General features: G+C 34.2%; 1 protein-coding gene across 2 annotated transcripts in view; it reads right to left on the bottom strand.

Moving 5' to 3' along the window:
- Positions 1-27,679, bottom strand: part of LOC111415279 (peptide transporter family 1-like) — a 68,419-nt gene that overhangs the window by 15,183 nt on the left and 25,557 nt on the right. For both annotated transcript variants that reach the window (XM_071198739.1, XM_071198742.1), the window contains exons 3-7: positions 19,828-19,969; positions 19,682-19,768; positions 19,352-19,626; positions 18,883-18,965; positions 18,633-18,824 (exon numbers count right to left, since the gene is read on the bottom strand). In XM_071198739.1, the coding sequence (XP_071054840.1) occupies positions 18,633-18,824; positions 18,883-18,965; positions 19,352-19,626; positions 19,682-19,768; positions 19,828-19,969 (779 nt within the window). The remainder of the gene's footprint in view (positions 1-18,632; positions 18,825-18,882; positions 18,966-19,351; positions 19,627-19,681; positions 19,769-19,827; positions 19,970-27,679) is intronic.

The following is a 27,679-nucleotide window of genomic DNA, read 5'->3' as shown; positions in this document are numbered from 1 at the left end:
TGGTACACTTTCAAAATTTTGTGAAGCCAACGGCCCAAGATCCTGTAATTTTGGTGTTAGACAAACACATATCGCCAGCAATTCTCTTTGCCAGAGAACACCACATTATATTATTGACACTACCCCTCCACGCCAGTCGTAAGTTACAACCTTTGGATAAAGCACTCTTCGGGCCACTGAAAATTACATTTTCATCAGAATGTGACAAGTGGATGCTAACAAATCTGGGCAAAGTTATCAAGTTAACACAAATCTCTCCATTTGTTGCCATCATTGACATCTGCGAAAAAGCATTTGCCTCAACAGGACTTTATCCTTACCACTCCGATATGTTTACAGACGAGGATTTTTGCCCCGGCAGAAGTAACGGATGTGTTACTTAAGGAAAATACTGAGCAAACTGTAGACATTCTTGCTAAAACTTCCCCACGAATTTCTGAGTCGGATTCTTGTGATGATGCGGAGGATAACTTACCTTTCTGCGTCTTCATACAAAACTTCAACTCCCATTCCGGTATCAGCAAAATGATAAGTCCAAAAATGATCATACCTTTTCCAAAAATAGATGAGACCCAAGTCAGGAAGAGGCATGGAAAGAAATCTGAGATATTGTCTTCAACGCCGTACAAAAACAAACTAGAGGAGTCTTGAAGTAAAGACGCAGGTGGTGAAGTGTCGAGTTTTTTCAAGCAAAGAGACAAAAGAATCAAAGAAGTTAAAGAAGAAAAAGCAAGATAAAGATGCCGTATGTCCTTCATGTAGAGAAGCGTACAGTTCGACAACGAAAATTTGTGACTGGATTGGGTTGCACTGACAATTTTACAAGGAATAAATTTATGTGTGATCATTGCACGACATAGGTTAACATATCTACGTACTAAAGTGCGATAGCAACCAATATTGACAAACAATGATTCATTTTTGTTATTTTCAGAAAAACAATCTTACTTTCTTTAATTTGTAGTGTTGGAACCAGTGGTTTCCAAGAGTACGCAGTTGGAAATCTGCAGACTTTTTTAAATAACCAAAGTAACCGTTCTTAAGTATGTTTGAGAATTTATTTTATGTTTTGTAATATTTGATCGAATATATTTTGTGTTAAAAAGCGTGCTTTTCCTGAAGCCTTTTTGTTTATCTGTTTAAAAATTGATTTAAAAATTAAGTGCGTACTCTTAGAGCCTCCAACCCTATATCAGATGAGAAACAGGAAACACCTTCTACTCCAAATAAATCATCACTTTAATTTCAAACGGCCTAAATACTTGTATATTCATGTAAGTTCGGTCGTTATTAAACCTTTTACTTTCAAATGTCTAGTGTTACTTCTAGTGATAGTGCTACTATTAGTTCTAGTTTTAGTTTAATTAACACTGGCCGTGAAAGCCTTCGTACTTATATTATACATCAAGTTAGTGAATGGCAGGAATCGTGTTTTATTATTATACTACTTTATCTGGAGGCTTAATTTTTAATATATAGTCAAGATGATAAGAGACCGCATCTAATAATTCGCAGTTTTCACAAATTTAAGAGATGATTCGGTTTCAAAATAATATCGAAAAGTAAAGCAAAAAAACTACCAAATTGACATTTATGATTTATAAAACGTTAATGTTTGTAATGTGTATATTCCTTATCATAGATTTTTTCTTATTTCCTTATTTCGCATGCAATAATATTACATTTTGTATGTAAAGATGTCACACAATTGTTGTAACATTAGTAAACATGATAGTAAAGCACTATTTCCTATCCCGCCTCAAAATAGACATCCTCCTTATAACCGAAACCAAATTAATCCCAACAGACAAAGTATGCTTTCCTGGCTATACCATCTATAGAAAAGATCAAAATCTCCCAAGCCGACCTAAACCACCTCGACGTCATTGCCCTAAAACTCCAAAACAACCTCCATACCGGGTGTCAGTACATTGTAAGTTAATATCATTTACAGAACATTTAGTGTAAAAGAACAAAAAATAAAGAAAACGAAATAAAAGGTCAAAAATAATTGAATCAAACTTAATTGTTTGATCGCGTTTTTCCTTTAAAACTAATTTAATACAACTGTTAATTTACACCATTATTAAAAAAAAACCACTGACTAAAGCATAGCAGTAATCACTGTTCGAGAAACAGCAAATCAAGAGGAACATAGCGTAGTTCATACTATTAACCTAGCTACTACGCGTCAAAGTTGTAACATTTTCCGAAGGTAAAACGTTAAAAAATAACGAAAATAATTTTTTTTTCAAAAATTAATAGCGATCGTGAAAATTGTTTCAAGTAAAAGATATGTGAAATTATGCTGTCTACCCAACTGAAGAAAAAAAATTATAGATTTAAAAAAATTGCAAAATTAGTACTCACATCCGATATAACCGGAAGTACAAAGAGAATGATTTCATGTCGTAATAATCCTTTTTAACGGCCTAATTATGCATTCCAAATGGTTTTCTTATATCACTAATAATAAAAAAAAAATATTGGGGTGAGCCACTTCTGAGGGACACCCGGTATATCCACCCTCTACAACAGTCCCAAATCCCCGCTGACAAAAAACGAACTTAACAAACGTATAATCCCATACAATGAAATCCTAATCCTTGGGGATCTCAACACCCGCCACTTTTCCTGGGGTTGCAATATCACCAACTCCAAAGGACGTTACATCTTTAATTTCACTCAATCACACAACGCCTTCGTTCTCGCACCATCTACTCCTACTCACTACCCAACCAACGGCAGTAATCTTACCACCATAGAGTCGCCCTAGAGGAGCTCTTCTCCGATCACCGTAAAATCCTTCTAAAAATCAGCTCGAAAATCCTTCCTTCTCAACAACCAACAAAAATCCCTAATTACCGCGCCGCCAACTGGCCTCTTTACAGACACCTCATCAATCAATCCATTCAAGTCACCCTTCACATTGAATCCACCTCTCTTGAAAAAGAAGTCGCTTCCCTTACTGCAGCCATACCAACAATCACAATTTACGCACAGAACTAAAGCTCCACAGAAACCAAATATGTTCCAACAAACTAAAATTCCTCAACCCCAACGACAAATCTATCTGGCAGGAAATCCGAAAGCACAAAAACAAATTCAAACTCATTCCCACCCTCGCAACCCAAACCACTTTCATAATCTCCGAACGAGCAAAAGTCAACCACTTCCCCAATATCCACAAATCCAAACCTAGTTCTTTATAATTGGTGTCTTAATACTATTAACTAATAGAAATACAGTCGCACTTGCCTATTGCTAGTGTTAAACATATTAAATTAAATATCTTACGAACCAGTTAGTTCCTTGACAAGAAATTGTCAATGAAAAGTTACTCAAAAATTATGGGATGCTAGCCGGTCTAGCATGTGTAAACCCAGTGTCTACACATGTTTTGCTATCAATTGATGCATACAGTTAAGAAAGAAATGGCCGACTTTTTAAAAGTGTACAAGTTATACTAACAAATCCGGTGCTTAAAGGTCATATTAGGACTCTAGCCACATTAACAAATATCACAAATTTTCTTGATCTGCTCAGTCATGCAATAATAGATAAGTAAAATGTAATAAAACCTGATTGGTTTGGAGATTTTATCGATAACTGCACCGTTGTCATTCCAACAATTAATATTATGGATAAATTGCGAGAGTAGCATTACGTAATTAGACATAATTAGATTAACAAATTTGCCAAGCAAGGCGAACTGAGTAATTGGAGAGATTAATTGGATGAAGAAAAAAATATTTTATAAATATATTCGAAGAAAATTGATGTCGATGATGAAAGTATAGTGAAAACTGTTGTGTTGTAAAGAGGAGTGATTTGGATCAGAAAATATTAAAGAATAAAGAAGAAGAAATTTGATGGTGGAGACAAGTAGATGCAAGGAAGAGGAAAAGATAGCGCATCTATTTTTGATTGTTGGGTGAATGTTGGAAATAACTTAGAAGGGAGCAAAGTCTATTAAAGGTCTATTTGATCCAAAAATGTAAGTATAAAAGAATTTCACACATTACATTAAAAATCCGTCATTAAAGGATCACTTTTTAAGCATGTTTTCTTGTGTGAAGTTAAACTTAAGTTCACCGTTATTAAGTGAAAGGTATTAAACTGAGAAAACGGCTTTATCGACTTTAATGAAAACAACACATGATAGGTAAAAAAAGTAACGTTTGAAGAAATATAATATGATTTATACTGAGTAGAAGCTAATTTCTATCCTTCTAAATTTTCTGTATTACTTTAGAAAGACCTAGGACATTAAGCAACGTCGAAATTTTGAAATCAGAATATCTACTTCCAGAGGACGTACTCTAAATGAAAGGCTATACATCAAAAGATAACCATTTCATTTAACATGAAAATGATTTTTAATTGATACATGAAAATCCTGAACTCAGTATGAGAACTATCTAACATCAAGTTATTATACCTAGAAGTACTATCTACTTTTATTAGAAAGCAATTCCTCCATGGTTATCATATCCAACATGAACAAGATGATTATACAGATGATTAGTTTTAGAATTAAATTCCACATGAAATGAAGTAGTAATGTATAAAAACCGTCAAAAGGTTAAAAAAATCTGCCAAAATTTAAGGAACCATCACCCTTAATCAACCCTTTGAAATGCCTCAATTGGTCTTAACTTGCTACCAATTAATGCCCTCGGTACACTCATAACGTATACCAAATTTGGTTTTTCTAGCTTAATGTATTACGAAGATATTCAATGTTTTAAAAATTTAAGACCCAACTTTGAAGGCCTATAACTCCTCAGGGGTACAACTTGGTATAGAGATAAGTTGCGTTAAATCATCTTAATTCATTGTCCTCCACATGTCCCTGTTCTGTGTCGGTTCTTATGTGAATCACCCTGTATATCATATCGAACTCATATCGAACATGTGATGTGATGTAATAAATTTTCATAACCATCATGTTTATTCAGGTCATAATCTTCATGTAATAAGAATCACCCATTTCATTAGAGTTTAAAATTAATGATTGGTTTATATGGTTAATAATAATTATTTAAATATTTTTCTGCATTAGAAAATATTAGAAAATTGACATATATAACAGCGCCAATAAATAATTTTTATGCATTATAATGCATCTCATTGCATTCGTCATACAACACAATGTTGAACAGAAATTATCCATAAAAATAGTTCGGAAGAAGAAATAGCGCCATTGATCTTCACTATTACCAGATTTCAATCCATGTGATTTTTTATAAAACTTGATACAGTACACCAAATTAGGACAATCATTCAGTACGCAGCAAATTCCCTACAACGTGACAATCATTTTTCAATTTGTGTTTGTTTAATTCTAATTGAATAATTAATTATAGATACAGCGACGAACATTTAAATAAACAACCACTTTAAAATCTTCGCTTTTTTGGAAGATTATTCTTTTAATATGTCATTAATTCTTATTTAAATTAATTCATAATATGAAAGGTGACCCATGAGAAGAGTTGTTCGGAAAAAACCTTTTGTATAAGAGAAAAATACAAGAACACTGCACAGCTTAAGACTTAGCGCAGGTGCTATTGTTTTTAACAATTCGATTCTCGACACACAAAATTGACTGTTAATCACAGAGGTGGCTCCTAATATATTATGAAATTTTCTGTCGGTACGAAGTGGGCCCCCTTTATCACGTGGATGGAAGAGTGACTAAATGTTGTTTATACAGAATGTTATAAATAATGAATTGAGAAGAATAAAGCTAACCTTTTGGACTGACCAAGACAAAGAATGCAATAATACTTCTCTTAGGCAACTCTTATATGTTACGCAATTAAATATTAATAATTGAATTACTTGTTACTAAAATAAAAGGGCTTTATTGTTATTATTAAATTAAATTTCACCTCAGATTCTGTTTTGTATTTATTTAAATGTCGTAGATATTTCTGGTTGTTTATAAATAGTACAACCGTTTCCTTGAAATGATTGAGAGGCGTAAACTGCTTAGAATAATTCCGATCTTCGTGGAAAAATATATCGTTGAAGAAAATAAAAGTTTTAACGTATTGTATTTATTTATATGTTTGCCACTGTAAATCAAAATGACCACCATATTGAGTATTTTTGTATACATTTTATTTCGATTATTGTCGTTATTCTGCTTGTTGTCCTTATTGCTGTTGCTTTTGTTATGATTGTGATTGTTTTTGATATAGCTAGTTGTTTTTTGTTCGTTTTAATTTTCTTGTTATTAATTAACAAAAAATCTTAAATTAATTTAATTGTTATCAATAAAGTAAAAATAATTTTAATAAACATTGTTTGTTGTGGGAGAACGTAAAGATATTAACTGCTATGGTGCGAAGGTCCAACTACCTTCGGAATAACGGGTTATTTATTGATGCCACTAAATTACATCAACCATTGCTTGGAAGAGGCAAAGATGATGTCTTTTCCTCCCTTGTCCGTATATGAATTTAGCCCATGTTTTTCTATTTTTGTCTAGATTTCCTACTTATTGCATAGTTTTCACTGACTTGTTAGTAATAATGTCAACTATTACCTAATGTAGAGTCAGTCGCGGTCTTCTCGTCCTTCCATCCTGTTTCTTCTTGCTATTTTTTGTATACAATATATGTAGGAAAATTATTTCAATATTTCTGTAATTATTTAGTCTTCTTGCTTTTCCGTTTTTTAAATCTTTTATAACCTGCTCAGGTTAATCTATTGTTATCTGTCTGTCCACGTCCATACCTTTTTCTTCTTGTACTTCTTGAATATTATCACTCTGTTCAGTTATATTTAATAGTTAATAGCATAAAATGTTTTTTATCTTTCCATTATTTTCTCTTTTTTGTTTTATTTCTTTCCATTCTTTCTCGGAAATTCTTCCATGTTTGCTTTTTTGTCTCTATTACCATTCCTTTTACCTATCTTCTTTCTATTATTTAGTCACAATAGCTCTCTGTAATTTTTTGATTTAAGTAATTTTTCCAAACCATTTTTTTATTCCTTATCTACTGTGTCTTATTTGGATTGATCCTAAAGATGGGAGTCAATGACACCACTGCCAATAGTTGCTTGTTTTCGTGTAGTTTCCTCATATTTATCTTTTTTTTGATATAGTTTATCTATCTGGATATGAGTCAGTACTTATTGCGTAACCTTCATCGTTGTGTCAGGACGTTGAATTACTCTTCTGGGGTTTTCAGCAAACATATAATTTATAGTTGTGCAAAACTTTAACAATCTTCGCTCATTATCATTTCTCACCTCCTCTTCGAACTTGCCTGTTACATCATTGTCCATGTAGTTTTTTGACACTATGTGTTTTACTGTATTAATTCTTAAAAAAATAATGAGGAATGGGAGAACACATGCTCTAGACAGGGAGCAAGAAGGGGCTCAGAACGTTGGAGAATACTCAAAAAATGCCACGGGAGCGAATAAGAGATATAATTTCATCAATAACAGCTAAAAATGGACTTATAGTTTCGAAAAAAATGGTAATAATTTTGGTAACAATAACATACATATAATCACGAAGGATCACCAATAAGAATAACTGTGTAAGAGATGAAAAAAGAGCGGCGTGACCAGGGAAAATACCTGGAGAACTTATTAAATATGGAACAGACAATCTAAACCAGATGCTTACAAACATATTCTAAATATGTATAAATAGATCAGAAGGACAAAAAGAATGGAGGTTTTCATATTTTTCATAATGTGGAATGTAAGGAGGAATACGTAAAAACAGAATTGAAGACGAGTATAGTAGGATGGAGGCAGAAGCATAAACCGGCTTCAGAGTAGAAATAGAGAAAAGATAACAGCATATATCCAAGAAGTGCATTAGCTATTTGTAGATCTAAAAAAAGCATATGAAGCATATGATTAAGCTTAAAAAAACTACCGAAGACTTTACAGCACTTTACTTTACTAACATAAATGCTACTTTAAAATAATAAAAAAAGCAATAAAAACCCTACATGACAATGCAAAAATTGATATAAAAATGGGAAATACTTTAACTGCTGGGTTTACAATATCAAAAACGTCTCGAACACGATTGTTGTATAGCGCCAACACTCTTTAAAGTTTATTTAGAACGCGCATTAGTAAGATGGAAAAGAAAATGCCAAACAATATGCATACCAATGCATAGTACATCAGCACTCTACACCTTAGCATTTGCTGAGACCAATTTGTGATCATCACAGGATATTGATGATGACACACAAACCGATAATCAAATATATGAAGAGTGTGATCAATTAAACTAAAACTAGAACTAACACTAGCATCTAGAACTAGAAACTGTTTAAGTGTTTTTCACTTTGAACTTGTTTTCTGAAGAAAGTTGTTAGTGTTAGTTTAATTAACACAGGCCATGAAAGCCTTCGTACTTATAGTGTGATCAATGTTACTTAGAGGTTAACTTGCGTAAAACTGAAGTCATGTATATTGGGGGGAACAACAAGATCTATTGTTGTAATAGTTCTTTAAGTTAAATAGTTGGCAACGCTAAATAACTAAGAAAATTTAAAAAAAAGAGCAATGTGAGTGGAATTGATTTTAATCTGATGTTTCTGCACCGCCACAATTTCCCGGTAAGGTCATCAAATGTTTCTCCCACCGAGATGATGTTTGGTAGACATTTGAATACGAAAATACCGATATTGCGTAACAAATTACGACCTGAAAATGCTAAAAAAATAGGCGATTAATTACAAATTCATCATAACAACTACAAAAATTACCCAACCCAGCAAGAACAGCAAGAAAACCAGAAAAATTTAAAACAAGCAGAAACATAATAAAACAAGACGGACATGAAAAAACTTGGAAGCACGCAATAGTCTTGGGAAAAGAGAATACTCCTAGAAGTTTATATGGATTAATAACCAACACTCGCCAAATGAGACAATGAAACCACAAGAGAAGGGTGTAGAGGATAGCGAACCAACTTTAATACAAGATGACTCGAACAAGGTCCAAAGTGCAGTAGAAAGTAATCCTAAAATTCTTAAACCTGAAAACAGAAAGGTAAGTCGAGAAGATAGACTAGTAAAACCACTGTCATATTTAAAAGATTACATAACATAGCTAAGAGGATAGATGTTATAATAGTTACTTTAAGTTAAGTAGTTAGCAACGCTAAACAATCACACGCCAATGACCCAAGCCAAGCGCAATATGTAATGATCTGCCAGGGGTTAAGCGTTGTCTTCTGAATAGACATTTTAATGTTTGTATTTCAACGTTTTACAATAAAACTAACTAGTTAATCTGGTGTTTTATTTAATATCCTAAGTGGATAACATAACACCTATCTCGTGCAATCAAATGTCCGAGATAGTCTTGTATTTGGTTGACTGTTTGGCTGTGCTGTTGGGTTGGTACTTCTGTCTGTACACTTTATGGATACTTTTCGTGCGTCATTTGAATGTGAGGTCCCTGCTTGCGCACTTTGATGATTTCAGGGATAATGTACTTCGGTTTGATTATGATGTTTTTGCTATTTCTGAAACTTGGTTAAATTCGGATATTGCTGCATCTGTTGTTTGTATCAATAATTATCACATGGTTAGATCGGACAGGCCGTCTTGGGGTGGTGGTGTTGGTCTATATATACGGAGTTGCATTGAATGGCGACGTATTGATGCTGTGCATGTTCTTGGAGTGGAACAGCTTTGGGTTGAGGTTCGGCTCAATGGCTTAAACTTTGCAGTTGGAGTTGTCTATAGGCCTCCTTCGTTTGATATTAATTTGTTTCTTCGTTCGTTTGAGGAGTCTTTATTAGAGATTTATGTTGCAATGGATAGAGTAATAATTTTGGGTGACTTTAATATTAACCTCATGGTGCCTGCTCCCTCTACTGATTGTTTACTTTCAACTCTAAATACTTTTAGTTTAAGACAGATTGTTGACCAGCCAACTCGTATCACCAATTTTTCTGAAACACTCATTGATGTTATTATTACATCAAATGAGTTGCTTCTTCGTGTTTGTGACACTGTCGATGTTGGGTTCTCGAATATCTTGAGTCCAATCAATCAGTGATCAATGAGTGCTAAGTCTAAGGCTAGAGTAATTAGTTTTCGTGATCTCCGTGGTATTGACATTCGTGCCTTTAATGAGGATCTGCCATTAATGAATTGGAAGTCTGTCCTTGATCTTAATACAGTTGATGACAAACTGAATTGCTTTAAAGATACTATGTTATCCTTATTTGATTTTCATGCACCTGTGATTACCAAGATAATCAGAAAGCTTGCTTTGCCATGGATCACTTGGAATGTCAGGCAAATGAATAAACTAAGGAATGAAGCATTTGCTAAGTATAAAAGGATTGGTAGTCAGCAGAGTTTTCATTATTATAAGACTCTACGAAATTACGTCACGGGTGCTATTCGCCGGGAAAAAAGTCATTTTTTGAAAAAAATTTAATCGTCGGTGGCACTAAGTGTTTGTGGAAAAACCTGGGCAACGAAATAGCAAAAGCTTTCAACACGTTAAATCTTCTGCTATTTCGTTGCCTTCTCGTTTGTCTGATCCTAATGTTATCAATACATTTTTTAGTAATAGTGTAAATGACTCCTTGGTTACTCCTGATACTGATCTTCTTACTTTTTATAACAATAATAGGAAGCGTCCTGCTTCGTCTATGTTTGCATTTAATGAGGTCTCTACTGAATGTATCCAGCAGATTTTATTGAACGTAAGGTCTACAGGAGTTGGATCTGATGGAATCAGCCTGGATATGATTCAACTGTCTTGTCCACATATTCTTAACGTGCTTGTCCATCTTTTCAATTTTTGTTTGATTCATTCAGTGTTTCCGGATTGCTGGAAGTACGGTTTTGTTGTTCCTATTCCCAAAGTTATTCCTATCACTGGTTGTAAGGATCTGAGGCCCATTACAATTTTGCCGGTTCTTTCAAAGATCTTAGAAAGACTTATGATAGAGCAGTTAAATATTTATCTAGAAACACATTGCATTTTGCCTCTTAAGCAGTCCGGGTTCAGGAGACAGTTCAGTTATGCTACTGCGCTCCTGGATTTGACTGATGATGTACTCAGGTCTCTGGACCAGGGTAAATCCACAGTGTTAATTTTACTTGATTTCACTAAGGCCTTTGACATACTTGATCATAGTCTCCTGTTGTGCATTTTGAAGTTTATTGGATTGGACGTTCATGCTGTTAAGCTATTCGATAGCTATCTATCAAAATGGGTTCAATCGCTTAAGCTGAATGCTGTTTTATCTGATCCTGTGATCTGCTCTTCTAGTGTTCCTCAAGGTTCTATTTTGGGCCCCGTCCTTTTCACCATTTACACGTGCAATCTATTTTCCAAACTTGAGTATTGTTCTTATCATGTGTATGCGGATGACACGCAATTGTATTACAACTTTAAACCCTGTTAGTATTATTAGTATTATTACTGGCGAGTTGAAAATTCTGTGCACGGAAATTAGTAATCATGACTTGAGGATAAATCCTGATAAGACTCAGGGTATCATATTCTCTAAAAGAGGTGGTGAGTTTGTGGATGGGTCTCGAGTTCATATTATCATTTTGAATAAACCAATTCGTTTTTCGGATGAGGTTAAAAGTTTGTAAATCATTATAGATAGTCAATTGAGTTTTGGTAGGCATATAGGTGTTCTGCGTGCGCGCGCTTTTGGTGCCTTAAAGCGTTTGTATTCATGTCGTAAATTTTTGCCTGTTGAGCTCAAGCGTTTATTATGTGATAGCCTAGTTTTGTCCAACTTCCATTATTGTAGTGTTGTTTTTAGCTCTTGCTTGTCTTTTGAATCAATGCGCAAGGTACAAGTTGTTCAAAACTCTTGCTTGCGCTTTGTTTATAGCGTTAAACGAAGAGATCATATTTCCCCGGTTCTAATGTGTAGTGGTTGGCTGAATATGAAACAGAGATTCCGTTGCAATATTTGTGCCGTTGTACCTTGTTCATAAAATAAGATTTAGAACAAACATTCATAACTTAAACTTGAGACAGATTTGCGATAACGATACCACATCACCGGTCTGCTAAGTTCTGTCGTTCCTTCTCTTACTGGATTGCGCAACTATGGAACTTGTTGTCTGTCGAGGGTATACGATTTTTTTTTCTGTTTTTGTTTGTCTTGGTACAAGTTAAAATCAGTGGTAGTGTTGCTACCTTTTCTATTCTTGTACCATTTGAGCCAATGTAATTTGAATACTTTTTATTTATTTTAGTTGTAAGGATTATTTTATTTTGCCTTGTTAATTATATTTATATTTATATTTCTTGTTATCATTATTTCTGGCTCAATAAACAGTTTATTATTAGGTTATTATTATTAAATATCAAACATTGCAGGTCCGGGAATAATAATAAATATATAATAAATATCCGGGCGTCAAAATATCGTAGGAGGTAACGCTTGACAAGGCGATGATCGAAAGAAATCTGCAGGGTAAGAATGCTAAGCAGTATACTGTAGGATAAACATATAAAAAAAGAAAACAAACGGAATATACAACTCAATAATTAGATATATAATAATCTATAGCTGTGAAGTTTGATCAATAAAACATAACACAGAAAGAACAAGAAAAAACACAGAAATGAATTATTGGAGACGAGAATAATATAGACTAGAAAGAATTAGAAACGAAATATAAGAGATATAATGAAAATAAAACATGTACAAATTGGGTACAAAATCAAGATTGGCTACCAAAGAAAGTATTGCACTGGACATCACAAGGAAGAAGAAGGAGGGGAAAACCACGGAGGAATTGGAAAGAAGGTGTTGATGGAGAGATGCGGATGAGCGATGATGGAGGAGGACACGTGGAGAAACAGAGACGAATGAAGAGGAGTTGAAAGAGGAGTAGGAATAGAAATAAATATATATTTGCATACAATATACGTAGTATATGTCTAACATTCATTTTGACCCCACTTCTAGCAGTTTTTGTATCTGTGTCGCCAATATATCCAATTATGACTATTGAAACCCCTCTTCTAGACTTTTTCCTCTTTTCATTATATGTTTTTAACATCTCATACACTCGACTTCCATGTAACCTGGCCACTACCTGTCATAATCTTTGCATACGTCATTTCTTGGTCTTTACATTCACCAATTTGTTTACACTTTTCAATTATCTTTCCTTGTTTCATTTCCATGTCCTTATTTTAAAGTTCTAAATCAATTTTTGGCAATAAACCATGAAATAGTACTAACCTACTGTGTTCTTTTTCTCTTCTTTCTTACTTCCATTATTTTTTGTTAAATATAAATATTTTGAACTTCGATGTCTGTTTGCAAATTAGTTTTCATGAATCTAATTTATTTTCCGACTTGATAAAAAATGATTTTGAAAGAAAAGCTCTTTTAATGGCACAATTCAACAAGTTTCAAGAAAAAATAAAATGTTTTATTTGGAGGATTAGGTCCGTAACTCGTGTTGGCTCGTCTGTCAAACTGACGTACAAGCAATAGAAACTACAGCTTCTACTCCATACAAAACAATATCCTTTTATTTATATCTATCTCGTACACACTCTACACTACTTATTTACGTTTTATGACCTAGATTCTACTCATAATAGTTGAACTTTTAGCTTTTATTGCGGAATGAACAACATCTGCACTTTATAAACGACCGACCTTACTCTTAGACCATTAAATAACCAAAACAGAACATATTTGTTTAGAACTTTTAACAGTAAATCTTTATTGAAAATTATATTTACGGGTACGTCTATATTGGAGCTGCGATAAACGATAAGAGCAACGATAGTAGCAAAGCAAAGAAAATGATGTCATGATTTTATATACAGGTGTTTATATCGGAGCGACGCGTTGAGATACGCATCGCTATATGCTAATCCATAGAAATGCATTTATTAGCAGCTCCAACATAAACGTACCCTTAGTGGGTTCGTCAAAGCACTTCACGTTTTCAAGAACTTCGGAGAAAAGTAATTTTTTGTTCAACTTTAAAGTGTAATAACGGCTAAACAAAGCTACTTGGTATATACGTGATACTTCTATGTCCATGAAACTTTAGAAACTTCTCTGACATCACATCTAACACATGCGACGTTATTTATCTTTGCGATCTTTTGTTTTATTAATTTATTAATGATGATTTTCAAAGCCATATAAATTAACCGTTTTAAAATAACCAATTATAAAAGATTACTTTCCATACACCATAAATATCAAAAGTCTTTTACATTTTCAAATACCATAAGTACCTATACAAAGTTACATTCATGCATATCGAAGATAATTGACTGTTTCAGTATCATTTTCCAAGTTTGTATAACTTGTCTCACAGGTGTATTTAGTACATCGACTATTGATTGATGTGGCTAAATAGGAAGTTCAAAAGCGTCCACATGCCTCTACTACAAACTACCACCAAAGGAGTAATTACAGAAACGATTTATTGATTTATGTCAACATAAATTACTTGAAACTAAAAAATTAATTGTATTAAGATCGGATTGTGTGGAATTACACTTCGTGGATTAAACCAGTTGTGACAAGGTAATTAATTACATGATTGATAATTTGAAATTGCTGCGAATTTGATCTCAGCATCCGATAAATAAATCTTGAATCAGAATGTATGAATTAAAAATAAAACACTTATTGCGTACAAAGTTTTTGTTAATTATTTGATTAATTATCTCATTTTGACGGCGCACGCTGTTTTTCAAGTGAGATTTTCATCGCAATCATGTTTTATATCAAACATATCTCTATTTGTTACAATTGAAACAATACGTAGAAATGAGAATTTGTTATTGTAACGTGATTCGTCTTAAAAGAATGCAATTCCTGATTATTTGTTTATAAATATGAAGAACCCTAAATATGTATTGAAAATGATTGTTGGTTTCATATCAAAACGTAAACTAGTGATTAATAATGAATTTCCGCGAGAAACAATATTAAACATATTTCGAACAAACGTAATTACTTATTCCGGGAAAACTGATATTGCTGGAATAGACAAAATTGAACTTGTAGTTTTAGAGTAGTTCACAATTAATTTCATTTAATAATTTTACTATAATATTAGTTTCATGGGAAAATATTCAAAAGGCTCCCTTAATAGGCAAAAAAAGTGCCTGAGAAGCGTTTTTATTGTATGTGGAATCAAAGCTAACAAAACGAGCGCACCAACCACCAAGAAAAGCAAAAGTTTTTTTTGTAAAGATTATTAAACCATGTAAGTGAAAGGTAATTCCAACAACGAAAAGAAGTGTTTGTTATAATTTCAAATGGATATTCAAAGGTTTTTAGATGAAGGTATTAGTGATTCGGATGTATTTCCCAAGTAGCTTCTACTGATAAGGGCTTTTTGTATAGCCAACAAAGAGCAACAATAAATTGTTTGGCAGAATGTCAGTTCATAAATAGCCTCTATTCAATTAAACAATAGGTAGTACTGCGCTGGAAAAAACTTCCAGAACAGCGACAGGCGAAAAGTATGATAGCTCTCTCGCAAAAGAAAAGGAGAGGTTTTATACCACAGCAAAGGGGACCTAAGGTCGCTCTCAGGTTTCCTAACCGGCCATATGCCTCTAAAATACCACCTCTTCAACCTTGGATAAGCTGACGATCAAACTTGTCTATTTTGAAACGACGAGTCAGAGACCGCTGACATAAAGAGATAAGACCTTGGAAGTAGTATAGTAATGTCGGTTCTGGACCAGGAGCGGCTCCTTGTGACGTCACGCTAAAATATTAAAAGTATAGGGAAAGTGACCAACTTAAATCTGGGGGGGGGGGCAAAAAATACTAGATTTCAGTTGATAGTGGAAAAGTAACTAGATCTGGTGACTTTTAAAAAAAGTAACTAGATAAATTTGCGCCACCTAGTGATAGGTAGTGAAAGCTTACGTAAAAAAATTTTAAAAATTGTAGAGTTCTGTGGGAAACCTAACCTAGCAATTGGGGAAATTAAATTGTATTATTTCCGAAATATTCCTAATTTCGGCCACGCGTGCATTCAAGCGTCGTGAGACGTGCCTTTAAACGTTCTGAAGATATGAGTTCAAGGTTATATTTTTAGGTAAGCTTTCACTACCTACCGCTAGGTGGTGCCCCTCTTTCCGCGTACAGAAATCTCTTAATCGATCTGTTTTATCCGACCAACCGCATTTGTCGATTAGAACACCGATACTTTTTCGGATGCTTTCGTAACATCTTTACCTGATATAGTATTGCTTGTTACAAATTGAAACAGATATAATGGGGTGACGGTGGTCTGATTGCAGGGAGGACTTTAACGCAAGAATAGGGTAGAAGGGGAAGAGGGTAATGTAGGGGGAAGGAGGGGGAGACGGTTCAAGCGTAAGGTACTGAATGGAGAAGGAAGAGAAATACTACGATGGCTGGAAGACAGGGAATGGGATATGCTATATGAGAATAGGGAGGAAAGGATAGAGGGGTGGGGATTTCCTTACTCCAGGGTGCGGGGGCGTTCGCAAATAACCAATTGTACCAATAATTCTATTAGTCAGAGTTATAGCAGCTGCGAGCCAATTGCTACAGTGCATTGTACTTTCGATGCATTGACGAACCAGTAAACTCTATGTGGTAATGTGCTAACGAGATCATAAAACAAGCAGCCGAAAACATCTTGGTTTTTACCATAAAACACCACGAAACGACTGGTTTGATGAAGAATGCCAAGAGGTGACGAATAGAAAGAACAAAGTATACCAGAGGAAGCAACAGCGGAAAACAAGGGAAAAAGAGGAGATGGACAGACATCTTAGACGAGAAGAAAATAGAAGATAGAACGACTTAAAAACCAGTCAGAAACTTCTACCAACGAGTCAGCAACATAACAAAGGATTTTAAACCGAAAGTCAATATATGTGAGAGGAAGCACGGATAAATTCGGACTGGATGGGTGGAATACTTCTCCGAACTGCTGGGCTCTTATGACCAAGAAGAAGAACGCATGGCTAGAGACGCGGGTCAAAGGATCACATATGGAGAGTACAACATCAAAGCAGTGGAAGAGTTCGTATACCTCAGAGCTATGATAAACCGAAGTAATGATGTTAGTAAAGAAATAAATAGCCGCATTATGCTTACTAACCGCTACTACTATGGACTGACAAAATATCTGCGTAAATCGAACTTATCAAGAAGTACAAAGATCAGAATTTATAAAATTGTACCAGTGTTGATCTACGACTCGGCGCCGAAATATGGATTTTAACAAAAACAGATGAGACGCTCTAGCTACATTTGAAAGAAAAATCTTGCAGAAAATATATGGTGTGGTAATTTTGAACTTGATAACTTATGTAGAGGATCGGGAAATAGAGACATAATAACAACGATCCAGATTGTCAGGCTTAGATGGGCAGGACATGTAGCATGTTATGACATGGGCATACCAACGAGATGAACTTTTGAGGCCGTACCAATAGGCAATAGAGGCAGGGGAAGACCAAGGCTTAGATGGAAAGACGATAGGTATCCGAGGATGCGGGAAAGATCGATGCAGCAAACTGGCGGATCCTTGCGAGAGACCGGAAAGGATAGCGGACAAGGCTAGAGAAAGTCGAGACCCCCCTATATGGCTGTACAACTATTGATTATGATGACTCTTGTAAAAATACTACGTGTTTTTGATATACTATGAATTAGCAACCATTATTAGCAATAATAGCATTATCCTGCTATGTTATTATTATTGGTCGTGATGCTTATGGTACGGTACAAAGTATTTCCAGATGGTAACTTGGTGCATATTTCTTGCTTCCTTCTAACTTCGCACAAGCACAGTACATTCCAATCTTTGCCGATGATTCCCTCTTCTAATTCAATGAGGCGTTCGTCCATTCCTAAAATTTTCACATTGTACGTTGCAATAGTCATGTTCTTTAGGCAGCCTTTTCTGACTCGGAGATTCTTATCACCCTCTAACCGTCTACAGGATTCGTCGCTGCTGAAACAAGCTGCTTCTGGTCTGCCGTGGACTGAGGGGTTTTTCCTTCGGTTGTACTCCACGAAGTGATTTTTGATCGTTTTACAGGTCAGAGATGGGTGTGAGTGATTTTTGGTTAGGTGGGATATAGGGATAGGGGCATGGTTCCTTCCAGTATTGGGAAATGGGAGAGAACCAACACAATTATTAAGCTAATGTTCCGCTAATCGAGTTTACCAAATAAGTATTAAATGAAAATTCAGAGCAATACGAATGTCTAGGGTATAAATATTAAGAGTCTCATTTTTTCAGTTTTTGTTTGAACTTAAGAAGACATAGTCTATAATATTTGAAACAATAATAACTTAAATTGCTTATTGAACTAAAATTAGAACTAACACTAGAAACTTTCGGGTTTTGCCATGCGTCTTTTTTGAAAAGGTTTCAATTCACTCCGGCCGTGAAAGCCTTCGTACTTATATTAAATTGCTTAATTTTAATATTTTATTAAAGTTGAAATAACTTCATATGTCAAAAACTTTAATATCGACCTGTTCTTAGAAACCTAAAAGTTTCTCCTCCTTTCAATAATGCAGGTAAACTCTTGTCGTGTAAAGGTTTAGTAGGAGGAATGGCAACCGTAGAAGTTGTGTCGGTTAGTAAGTTACTTACTTGGAAAGTCCACCGGGATCCTTGTTGATCGAACAACGACCAAAACAACGGTAACGGAGTATACAGGAACAAAACCGCAAAGACGATTTTCATGTCGTAGATGAGCTTACCACCGAAACGGTCTTTTGCGCTGTCCAACCAGTGGTTACCCGTTGTTATTTTCGGCTTCTTGATGTTTTTTACTATAGCGTACTATAATGTTACAAAAAAGTTATTATAACACAGGTTTAAGCGGATCTAAATTGTTTACCGATGTGCAATGAGCGAATTCTAAGACAACATTTCCTTTTGGTGTTTTCAACCTGTACCATTGTTTACCCATTACGAAAATTACTAAACAAAAAAATTTATAATTAAATTAAAAACTAAAAGAAAAATAATGATAAGATAATTTTATAAAAAAAATATTTGATATTTTCTAAATAACATTATAAATCAAGAAAGAAGTCAAGATCAATCAAAATATCCTGTAGACTACAATTAATATATAAAAAATATATGTCAGGAAAAATAATCTCGATATCAACCGCGATAATATGCAAAAATGTTACGGATATTACGGATTTGATTTATCACGTTATAAATCATCAATGCGTATCTATACTTGTTGTTGTATTTATAATTTATCGGAATGATAAACAAGAATATGTGATAAAAATTGTAGAATCCCGATTAGTTATATACATACAACGTGTTAGTAAATTATTACGAGAACTCACACAACGATAGAAAAATTAGGACTGCAGGAAATCCAAAACCTAAAGCATAACAGGTGTCATCCCCAAAACATGTGATTGCCTTTCTCATTATTGGTGTGATAATCATTCCGACGAATCCACCCAAATTAATGCTGAAGTAGAATATGGAGAAGAATTGTTGTAATTGGATTTTTTGCATGGGCAAGTAAAACTGATCACCACCGAAAGCTGCCAAACATGGTTTTGCACCACCGGTCCCAATTGATATTAATGCTAAACCAAGTACAGTCATTGTACTAAAAGAAAATAGCTTTAAAAATTATTACTGTTTTGGTTCAAAACTAAACTTACATTGGGTTTAAATCGAATATAGGTATGGCTGTAATAACCATTATGATGTTTCCAATCAAATAAACTATAGAAAAATAAAAAATTGTCCTAAAAATGATTTGATTAATTCGAAATCTTACAAGTTTTAGGTTAAATGGGCAAATTACCTGTATCTACCTAAAAAACTATCAGCACATATTGCACCTACAATAGGTAAAATATAGCATATCATTATAAAAATGTGATACACCATTGTGGAGCTATTTTCAGAGAGATGAAGTTCGTTTCTAAGGTACAAAGATAGAATGGCTGAAAATAAGAAAAGAAATAGTTATTAACATTAAACTAAATATAAGCAAAAATGATGTTAAAAGAAATTAAACAGATTAAAAAAACTGCTAAACAAAATGTAAAAAGAAAAATTGCTAAAGAAGCAGTAAAATTCAAGAAAGAATGTAGTGAAGAGGGAAGTTACAAAAATATTCAGCTTTGTCAGTCTTCATCAGATGATGATTCACAAAGCTACTTTGAATTGAGTAGAGAAGAAAAAATCGAAAAAGTCGTAAACAACCGCTCTATTTAAGAAAAAGATTATGTACTAGTACAATTAGCAACTAAAAAGACGAAAAAACACTTTGTGGCCAGAATAGTTAAGAAAATTGATGAGGAGTGCAACGTGCAATTTCACAAAAAAATTGTTGGCACAAAAGCAGCTCGAAACTTTGTTCTCGGCGATGAAGATGTTTCTTTTGTTGGTAGTATGGTGTACTGGTTCGTCTTCCCTCGCCTGCTTATGTTGGATTGTCAAAAAGACAAGAAGAACAAATTATCTTTTCAGTTGACTTCAGTCAATACAATGTTTTGTAATTAAAAATGTATCTATGAAATACTTTCAGTCTATCCTGTTGATAATGGTAGGTACTTGTCACATTTTATTATCTATTATTGTTAATAATAATATACATAAATAAAATTAGGTGTAGTTACTAATTGTTCCAACGTACATTCATCGTTGGTTCAAGGTACAACCCTGTACTGTACTTTGGATCAATTCACATTTTTTCTTTCGACGAATGATTTACCCATAAAATGAACTACTTTGCGATTGCGGCTATGAAATTTTATCAATTAAAGCATTACAGAATCGATTTTAACCAAGAGATTTGATTAATAGCTGGTAAATTTTGAAATATTAGCTTTAAAAATAAAATGATCCACGGTACAATACATGCCCCTACATATACATAGTAATAGCATAAAGTAAAAGTACAGCAAAAAGTATACAAAATATATACTACGAAAATCTAGGCTAAAAAAGGAAAGCATTATAAAAACAATACAATTAACAGGAATTGACTACAGTAAGCAAAAAATAAAAGTTGCAAGATGTTACAACAAAAAACGCATGATTACAAATTATAGCAATGCCATCAGCAAGCCCTCCACGTTATCGAAATTGTTTAGCGTATATTCGTTTATTATACGGGGTAATTTTTTGAAAACGATCCGCCTGAGATATTTCTGAAATCAAAAGGAAATTGAAAATTTCCGAAAACAAATTCATTTATATTTCAAGGGGGAAACGGTTTGACCTATGATTCACACTTTTGACGTTTACCACTGCGCCCCCACGAATAGCTCTCCAAAAATTTTAAATGGAATGATTCATCGTGTGGTATCTCAAATGAAAGCTTTATCTTATAAGAATTATGGTGATGTGACACTTGCCCGCGTTTCCTATTTTGTAATACATTTTATGACAAAGTTTATCATTGCCACTTCAGGAAAACGGTAAGCGCTATAGAAACCTAATTTTCATTAGTTATGCGTGGAAAGAAAATAAAACAACCCGTTTTGTCTAACAAATTGTCACATTAGTTGTTTCCGTTTAGTCAACTTAACCTACATTGGTTTCCGTAAAAATGGTGTAGTCTATTGCTGAAAGGGTGGAAGTTATCTACATTTATGGTGCCAAGCAATGTGGTCGTGCAACAGAAATGTTTTTTAATCAAAGACATTCAAATATGCATATGGAGCATAAATACGTTCGCGAACTTGTGCAAAAATTTGAAGTAACTGGATCGGTAGAGAACAAGAAAAGGCATACTAATAAGGTAATAGATGAACTGGCGGAGATGGAAGTAATCAAAAATTTTACCATGGAACCAACCAGTTCTTTGCGTCACGTTGCAGCATCCACCGAACAATATAAATTTCGCCATTACAAGATGCAAATATTAAAATGATCATTGCGAATCCAAATTTAGTAAAAAACATTTGCTTCAGTGATGAGTGCACTTTTTACTTCAATGAACATGTGAACAAGCATAATGTACGTATATCCTGGAGCGACTGGAACATCCCCATATGACAAGAGAGGAACATACCCAGAGACCTCAAAAGATTAATGTTTGGGCAGGATTCATTAATGAAACGCTAAATGATGACATGTACTTGAATATGTTGGAGAACATCATCGATCCTCTAATAACTGAAGAAGTGGAAAACTATCTTCATGAAGAAGGTATTCAAGTACTCGACAAACATCAGTTGTTCTTCCAGCAGGATAGTGCTCCACCGCATTATGCTGCGAATGTTCGTGTAACTGGCTTAACCGGAGATTTCCAAATCACTGGATTGGTAGACAAGGAACTCGGTAGATATTGATCAATGTTATAGAAACTTTTAAATTCAAGGCTTATTTTAGTTCTAAACAGCTTAGCTTCAAGCACATTGAACAGTTTGGCGGCGTAATAGTTCACGCCATCTCACGCTCTCACAGTACGAGTAAAATCTATTTCAATATCGTTACTATTTCTAGTGTAATAATTGTGTTTATCGCTTACTTTACGGTATGAGGTTGAATTATTTTTAATGTATTGTAGACATTCTAGAATATACAAGTGATATACACGGAACAGTCAAGATATTCAATTCAGAGAATTTGGATCTGCAACTCTCGGCAAAGCGCAAACTTTGCCGAGTCATGACTCTCAAAGATCTCCTTTGTATTCGAAAAGCCTGAGCAGCGTGAGCAAAGTGACCCCAACATAGAATGGCGTAGAATACCTGCGGGCAGAAGTGTCCGAATAAGTGACAATCAAAGTGTCAAATGGTATTCAACAATTCTCCGTTGAGTCAAATGTTAATGACTCAGTCTTGGACGCATTCACCACAAGATTATTAGATTTAAACCGAGATAGGAAGCTCCGTATAGATCTGATCAAGAAAATTAGGAAAAAGTTAAGGGGCAAAACAGTATCGGACCAAGTACAGATCCTTGTGAGACTGCATATTTAATTGTAATTTCATCAGAAGTCTACTTTTGTTAGCCTTTCAGCAGTAGAGTTACTAAAATGGTGACCTTATACTTTTAGCAACAATAACTCGTGGTCAACACAGTCGAAAGCCTTGTTCAAATCAAAAAAAGGTATCAATTAAAACTGTTAGCACAAATTTTATAAGTATTGTTAGGATTCTTTGTACTTTCGTTAGACCTTGTTTTATTGCCTTTTTGTATATTTAGAATGTTGTTATCTTTTGCAGTTATAAGAATTGCTTTAAAACTAGTAAACGGTGTACTTTTTACCCATTCTCGCGTTGATACGTACACGAGATATCATTTTATAAAAACTTTTTTTGTAACTAAAGAGAATTATTTTGTGAAATGGATTCACGGCCAGCTACATCGAGATCGATCGTAAATAGATCTTAAACATCGGCGTTGGTAAATGAGAAAATTATTGAACATTGGTCCGATGAAGAAATAAAAATTATTGTAGTATTGAAAGTGATCATGACACAGCCAGTGAACAAGAAGTATCGACACCGATAAGTCAGATGCTATGAGCTGCTACTATCATGGGTGTGATGTTATCCAATGGATAGGAGATGTTCCTCCCAAAAATGTAAGGATTAACAGTTATATTAGTATCCAATAGACCAGAACCTAGAGGAGACGCAAAAAACTCCTTAACGCCAGTAATGGCATGATCACTAATAATATATTAGATTTGATTGTAATGTATACTAACATATACAGGGTGAGACAGAAAGAATGGGAAATCCGAATACCGGAGACACTAGACACCAAAATATGACGATTTAACCTAACATCTTATACAAATGTCGGTGGTTTTCAAGGCACAGGGTGTTGAAAGTTAAATTCTTATCTCGAAATTTCTTGATAATTTTGAAGCTTTTTGTACTATTAACATAATATTTAGTAGTTATATGTTAAGCTGTTAAGAAATACGAATTTGAATTTTGTTTTGTGATTACTCATAGAGGGCGCTAGATACACACTGCACGTTTGAGATATCAAGTCATAACTATTTTGTCAGTTGAGGTATGGTGAATTAGAACCAGAAATCTGAAGGAGCTTTCAATTCTACACAAAAAAGGTAGTCTTGCTTACATTGTGTAAGTCTACTGGTTTCCAAGTTATCTGCTTTTAATTGTTTCAAAGTAATTTTAAGGTTAACATTTAAAATCAATAACACACAGTAACAATAGCAATTAGTAACGATAATAATCGATAACAATAACAATTAATTAATAACAATAGAATATTGTGATTATATTCAAAAATCCAGTGGACTCAAATCTGAATTTCTCACTATTAGAAAACTTATTACGTCGTGACATTCAAATTGGTAATAACTTTGTTGTTGGTAAAAATGATTATTGCACACGGAAATTAGATCAATGTTGACAATTAACAAGCAATTGTCGAAACATGAGCGGAAAAATAAGCCAACTTTGCTATGTTAAAAAATAACAATTTTAGAAGATAAAATACATTTAAACATTTAAAAGTAAATAATTCGAAAACCGATAGACTTAGACAATTTAAATAAGAGTACCTTTTTTATGTAAAATTGAATGCTCTTTGTGATTTTTAGCTCTTAGGACCGATTTACATCAGACGAGCGAATGCTCATTCTATCCCCACTCTATCATATTCTTTTAGTGTAAACAGATGTAGAGCATTCTTTCGATGTTCTGTCTGTGTTCTCAAAGATTCTAGAGAATATTCTAGGAATGTTCGATTGCTTGATGTAAACGGCACTAGAGCGTGCGAACAATTGCTAAGAGCCTTCTTGCGTGTTCGGATGTGCTCGCTCATCGGAGCGGTCTCTTCAAAGCGTTCTTGTGTTCTAGCCGAATGAGCATTCGTTCGGCTGATCTAAACATCTATGTGCAAGAATTCTGATTCTTGATTCTCGTTTTTGCTCGTTGATATTTTGGTGTAAACGCTAAAAACGCGATTTCGTTTACACTAAAAGATCAAGAAAGCATGCTCTTGTTCTAGCTCTAGCTCTTTGTTCGTTTGGTTTAAATGCACCTTTATTGGTCGTAGCTCCACAGCCAAAAAACTTATGATTTGATTTATTGAACGAGCAGTGTGTATCTACCGCCCTCTACGAGCAATAACAAAACAAGTTCCTATTTCTCATGCTTGAAAACATAAAACTATCAAATTTTATGCTAATAGTACAAAAAACTTCAAAATTATCAAGAAATTTCGAAATAACAATTTAACTTTCAACACCCTATGCCTCGAAAACCACTGACATTTGTATAAGAGATGTTAGGTTAAATCATCATATTTTGGTGTCTAGTATCTCCGGTATTCGGATTTCCCACTCTTTCTGACTCACCCTGTATATAGAGTCACAAAGAGTACATTCCTCGTTTCTTATTCGGTCTAACCGTTTAATTTTTAATATGTTTTAGAAGCATCTGTTGGTGAACACCTGCAGTTTCGCGTCTATAGCTATTGACTATCTTGACGACTTCCCTCAGTTTTTCTAGACGCGCTTGCATATCACTGAAAGTATGCGCTACCTGGCATATGTCATCTACATAATCTAGATTTAGTAGTTGTCGGTGTAATTCTCATGCAATACCTCGTTGTAGGTAGTTTGTGGTATTCATGATCCAGTCTAGTGCTATGCTAAAGCGTAATGGGGACAGGGGGCATCATTGTTTCATGTAATACGCAGCACTTTGCATCTTTGCAAAATTCTTTTAATAGTGCTATTATTTTGGATGGGATTCCGGCTAGCTCTAAGATGTGCCATAGCGCTCTATGATTTAGTGAATCGAATTCTCGCTTGAAATTTATGAACGCCATATGCATTGTGGCTCTCTATTCCATGCCTTGTTCAGCTATTGTTCTTAAACTGTTCATGTGGTCGACGCATGATCTATTTGATCTGAAACGTTCCTGTTCCGTTCTGAGTTTTGTTTTAATTTGCTCCATTATTCTTGTATTTATTTTATCAGCTATGATTTAGTTAATCATATTGAAAAGTGTGGTGCACTTCCAGTTACAGTACTTCGATATATCGCCCTTCTTCGGGAGTTTTATAATTATTCCCTCCTTCCAGTCTGACAGGATTTTTCTTCTTCCCATACTCTGTTGGGTAATGGTTGAATGGACCTACATTTAGTAATTCAGCCAGTATCTTGTCTGAGCCTGTTGGTTCGCGCTGTACACAGCTTAGATACTGCTGGCATGACTTCCTCTTTTGTTGGATGTTTTATGTTTATTCTCAGCAGAGGTTGTGCTTTTGTTCTTGTTTTATCATGAAGAAACGTTCCTCCCATGTTCTTATTTGTTCTTTTTCCACCGTTATGATGTTCCCTCTCCGTCTTTCTTTGGTATATTGGTATGGTGGGGCCTGTTAGTTAGCTTTCTTTCTCCTCTTGTATTTTGTCCATCTTTCTACTTGATCTTCATTTCCGATTTCATTCGAATGGTCAGAGTTTTCTTTGATGGTTCTCTTGAACTCTCGTAGTGCGGATAATTCCTCCAGTCTTTCAAGATTATATTTTCTCCTTGTTGCTTTTCGACATTCTGATTTTACTGATCTTAACTTTATTTGAATTACGCCAATTAGTATTATTTTATAATTCAAAGGTGGGGTTGATACTGTCGAAGCATTGTGTGAAACGTATTCAGTTTCTAAAAAATCGTGCCAATGACATCTTATCGTATTCTTTGGTATGATAAACATCGTAGCAATAAATGCATTAGTGAGACACAAAAACAATAATTTAACAAAAAATGAGTATAGGAGAGATTTCCTGAAATCTCTTGTTTTGGAGTTATGTAAACAACATTTATAACATCGACAAACAATTGTCTCATGGGATGTAAAAATGCGTTAATATATCCAAAGGCTGTAGTTGGAGAAGAGATACCACTAAAACGTCCAAAGATTACATGAACCAAATGTCAAGACAATTTCTTACACTTGAAATAAAGTTAACACTTGAAAAGTTGTTAAATTTCTGATGGTAATGTTATAGTAAAAACACTTTACTAATATAATGTTGATATTCAATATTTGAAAGTTCAAAATAATTTTCAAATTTCATACAATACTACTAACTAGATACTACTTGAAAACAAAATTACATAAATTTCTCGAGCTAAATGTTGTAAACATAAAAAAAGGTTGGAATTTAATTATTCTTTATGACATGCAACAAGTTTTTATCGCAGTGGTATGTAATGTAAAAAACCCTTGTTAAGGTTTTAATAGATTGTTTGTACCATATAATTTTCTTTGACGGCAAAAATATTCATACACGGGTACCGATAATAAATGCAAAAGCTTTCTCGTAATTATGATGTATTACCCTGTTTTTCGTTGTGCGTGCCGTTTTATTCGATAAACCTAATTGGACACGTGAAAAGATATTTCTCCACTTACGCGACATGTAGGAAAAAAATTCATAAAATTAATTTAATAGGCAGTTTCAAAATAACGTTTAAACATTCATAGGGTGTATACTACAGTAGAAAACAAGTTGAAAAGTTAAATCAAATTATTTTCAATACCTTATCTAAATGTTGGAGAACTACACGATTTAAAGGGGTGTGCGCCAGCTTGAGGAAATATTTGTCATAGAAGATTTTTCTTTGACAAGACTTAAGATTTCTTCTTCGGCACCCAAAATTCGTTGGTGTCGACCAGGTCCATCATCTCGATCTTGAAATATTTA

This window comes from Onthophagus taurus, chromosome 1 (assembly GCF_036711975.1).
Source record: "Onthophagus taurus isolate NC chromosome 1, IU_Otau_3.0, whole genome shotgun sequence".
In the NCBI taxonomy this organism is placed as follows: Eukaryota; Metazoa; Arthropoda; class Insecta; order Coleoptera; family Scarabaeidae; genus Onthophagus; species Onthophagus taurus.
This window is presented reverse-complemented; position numbering and strand designations above follow the sequence as displayed.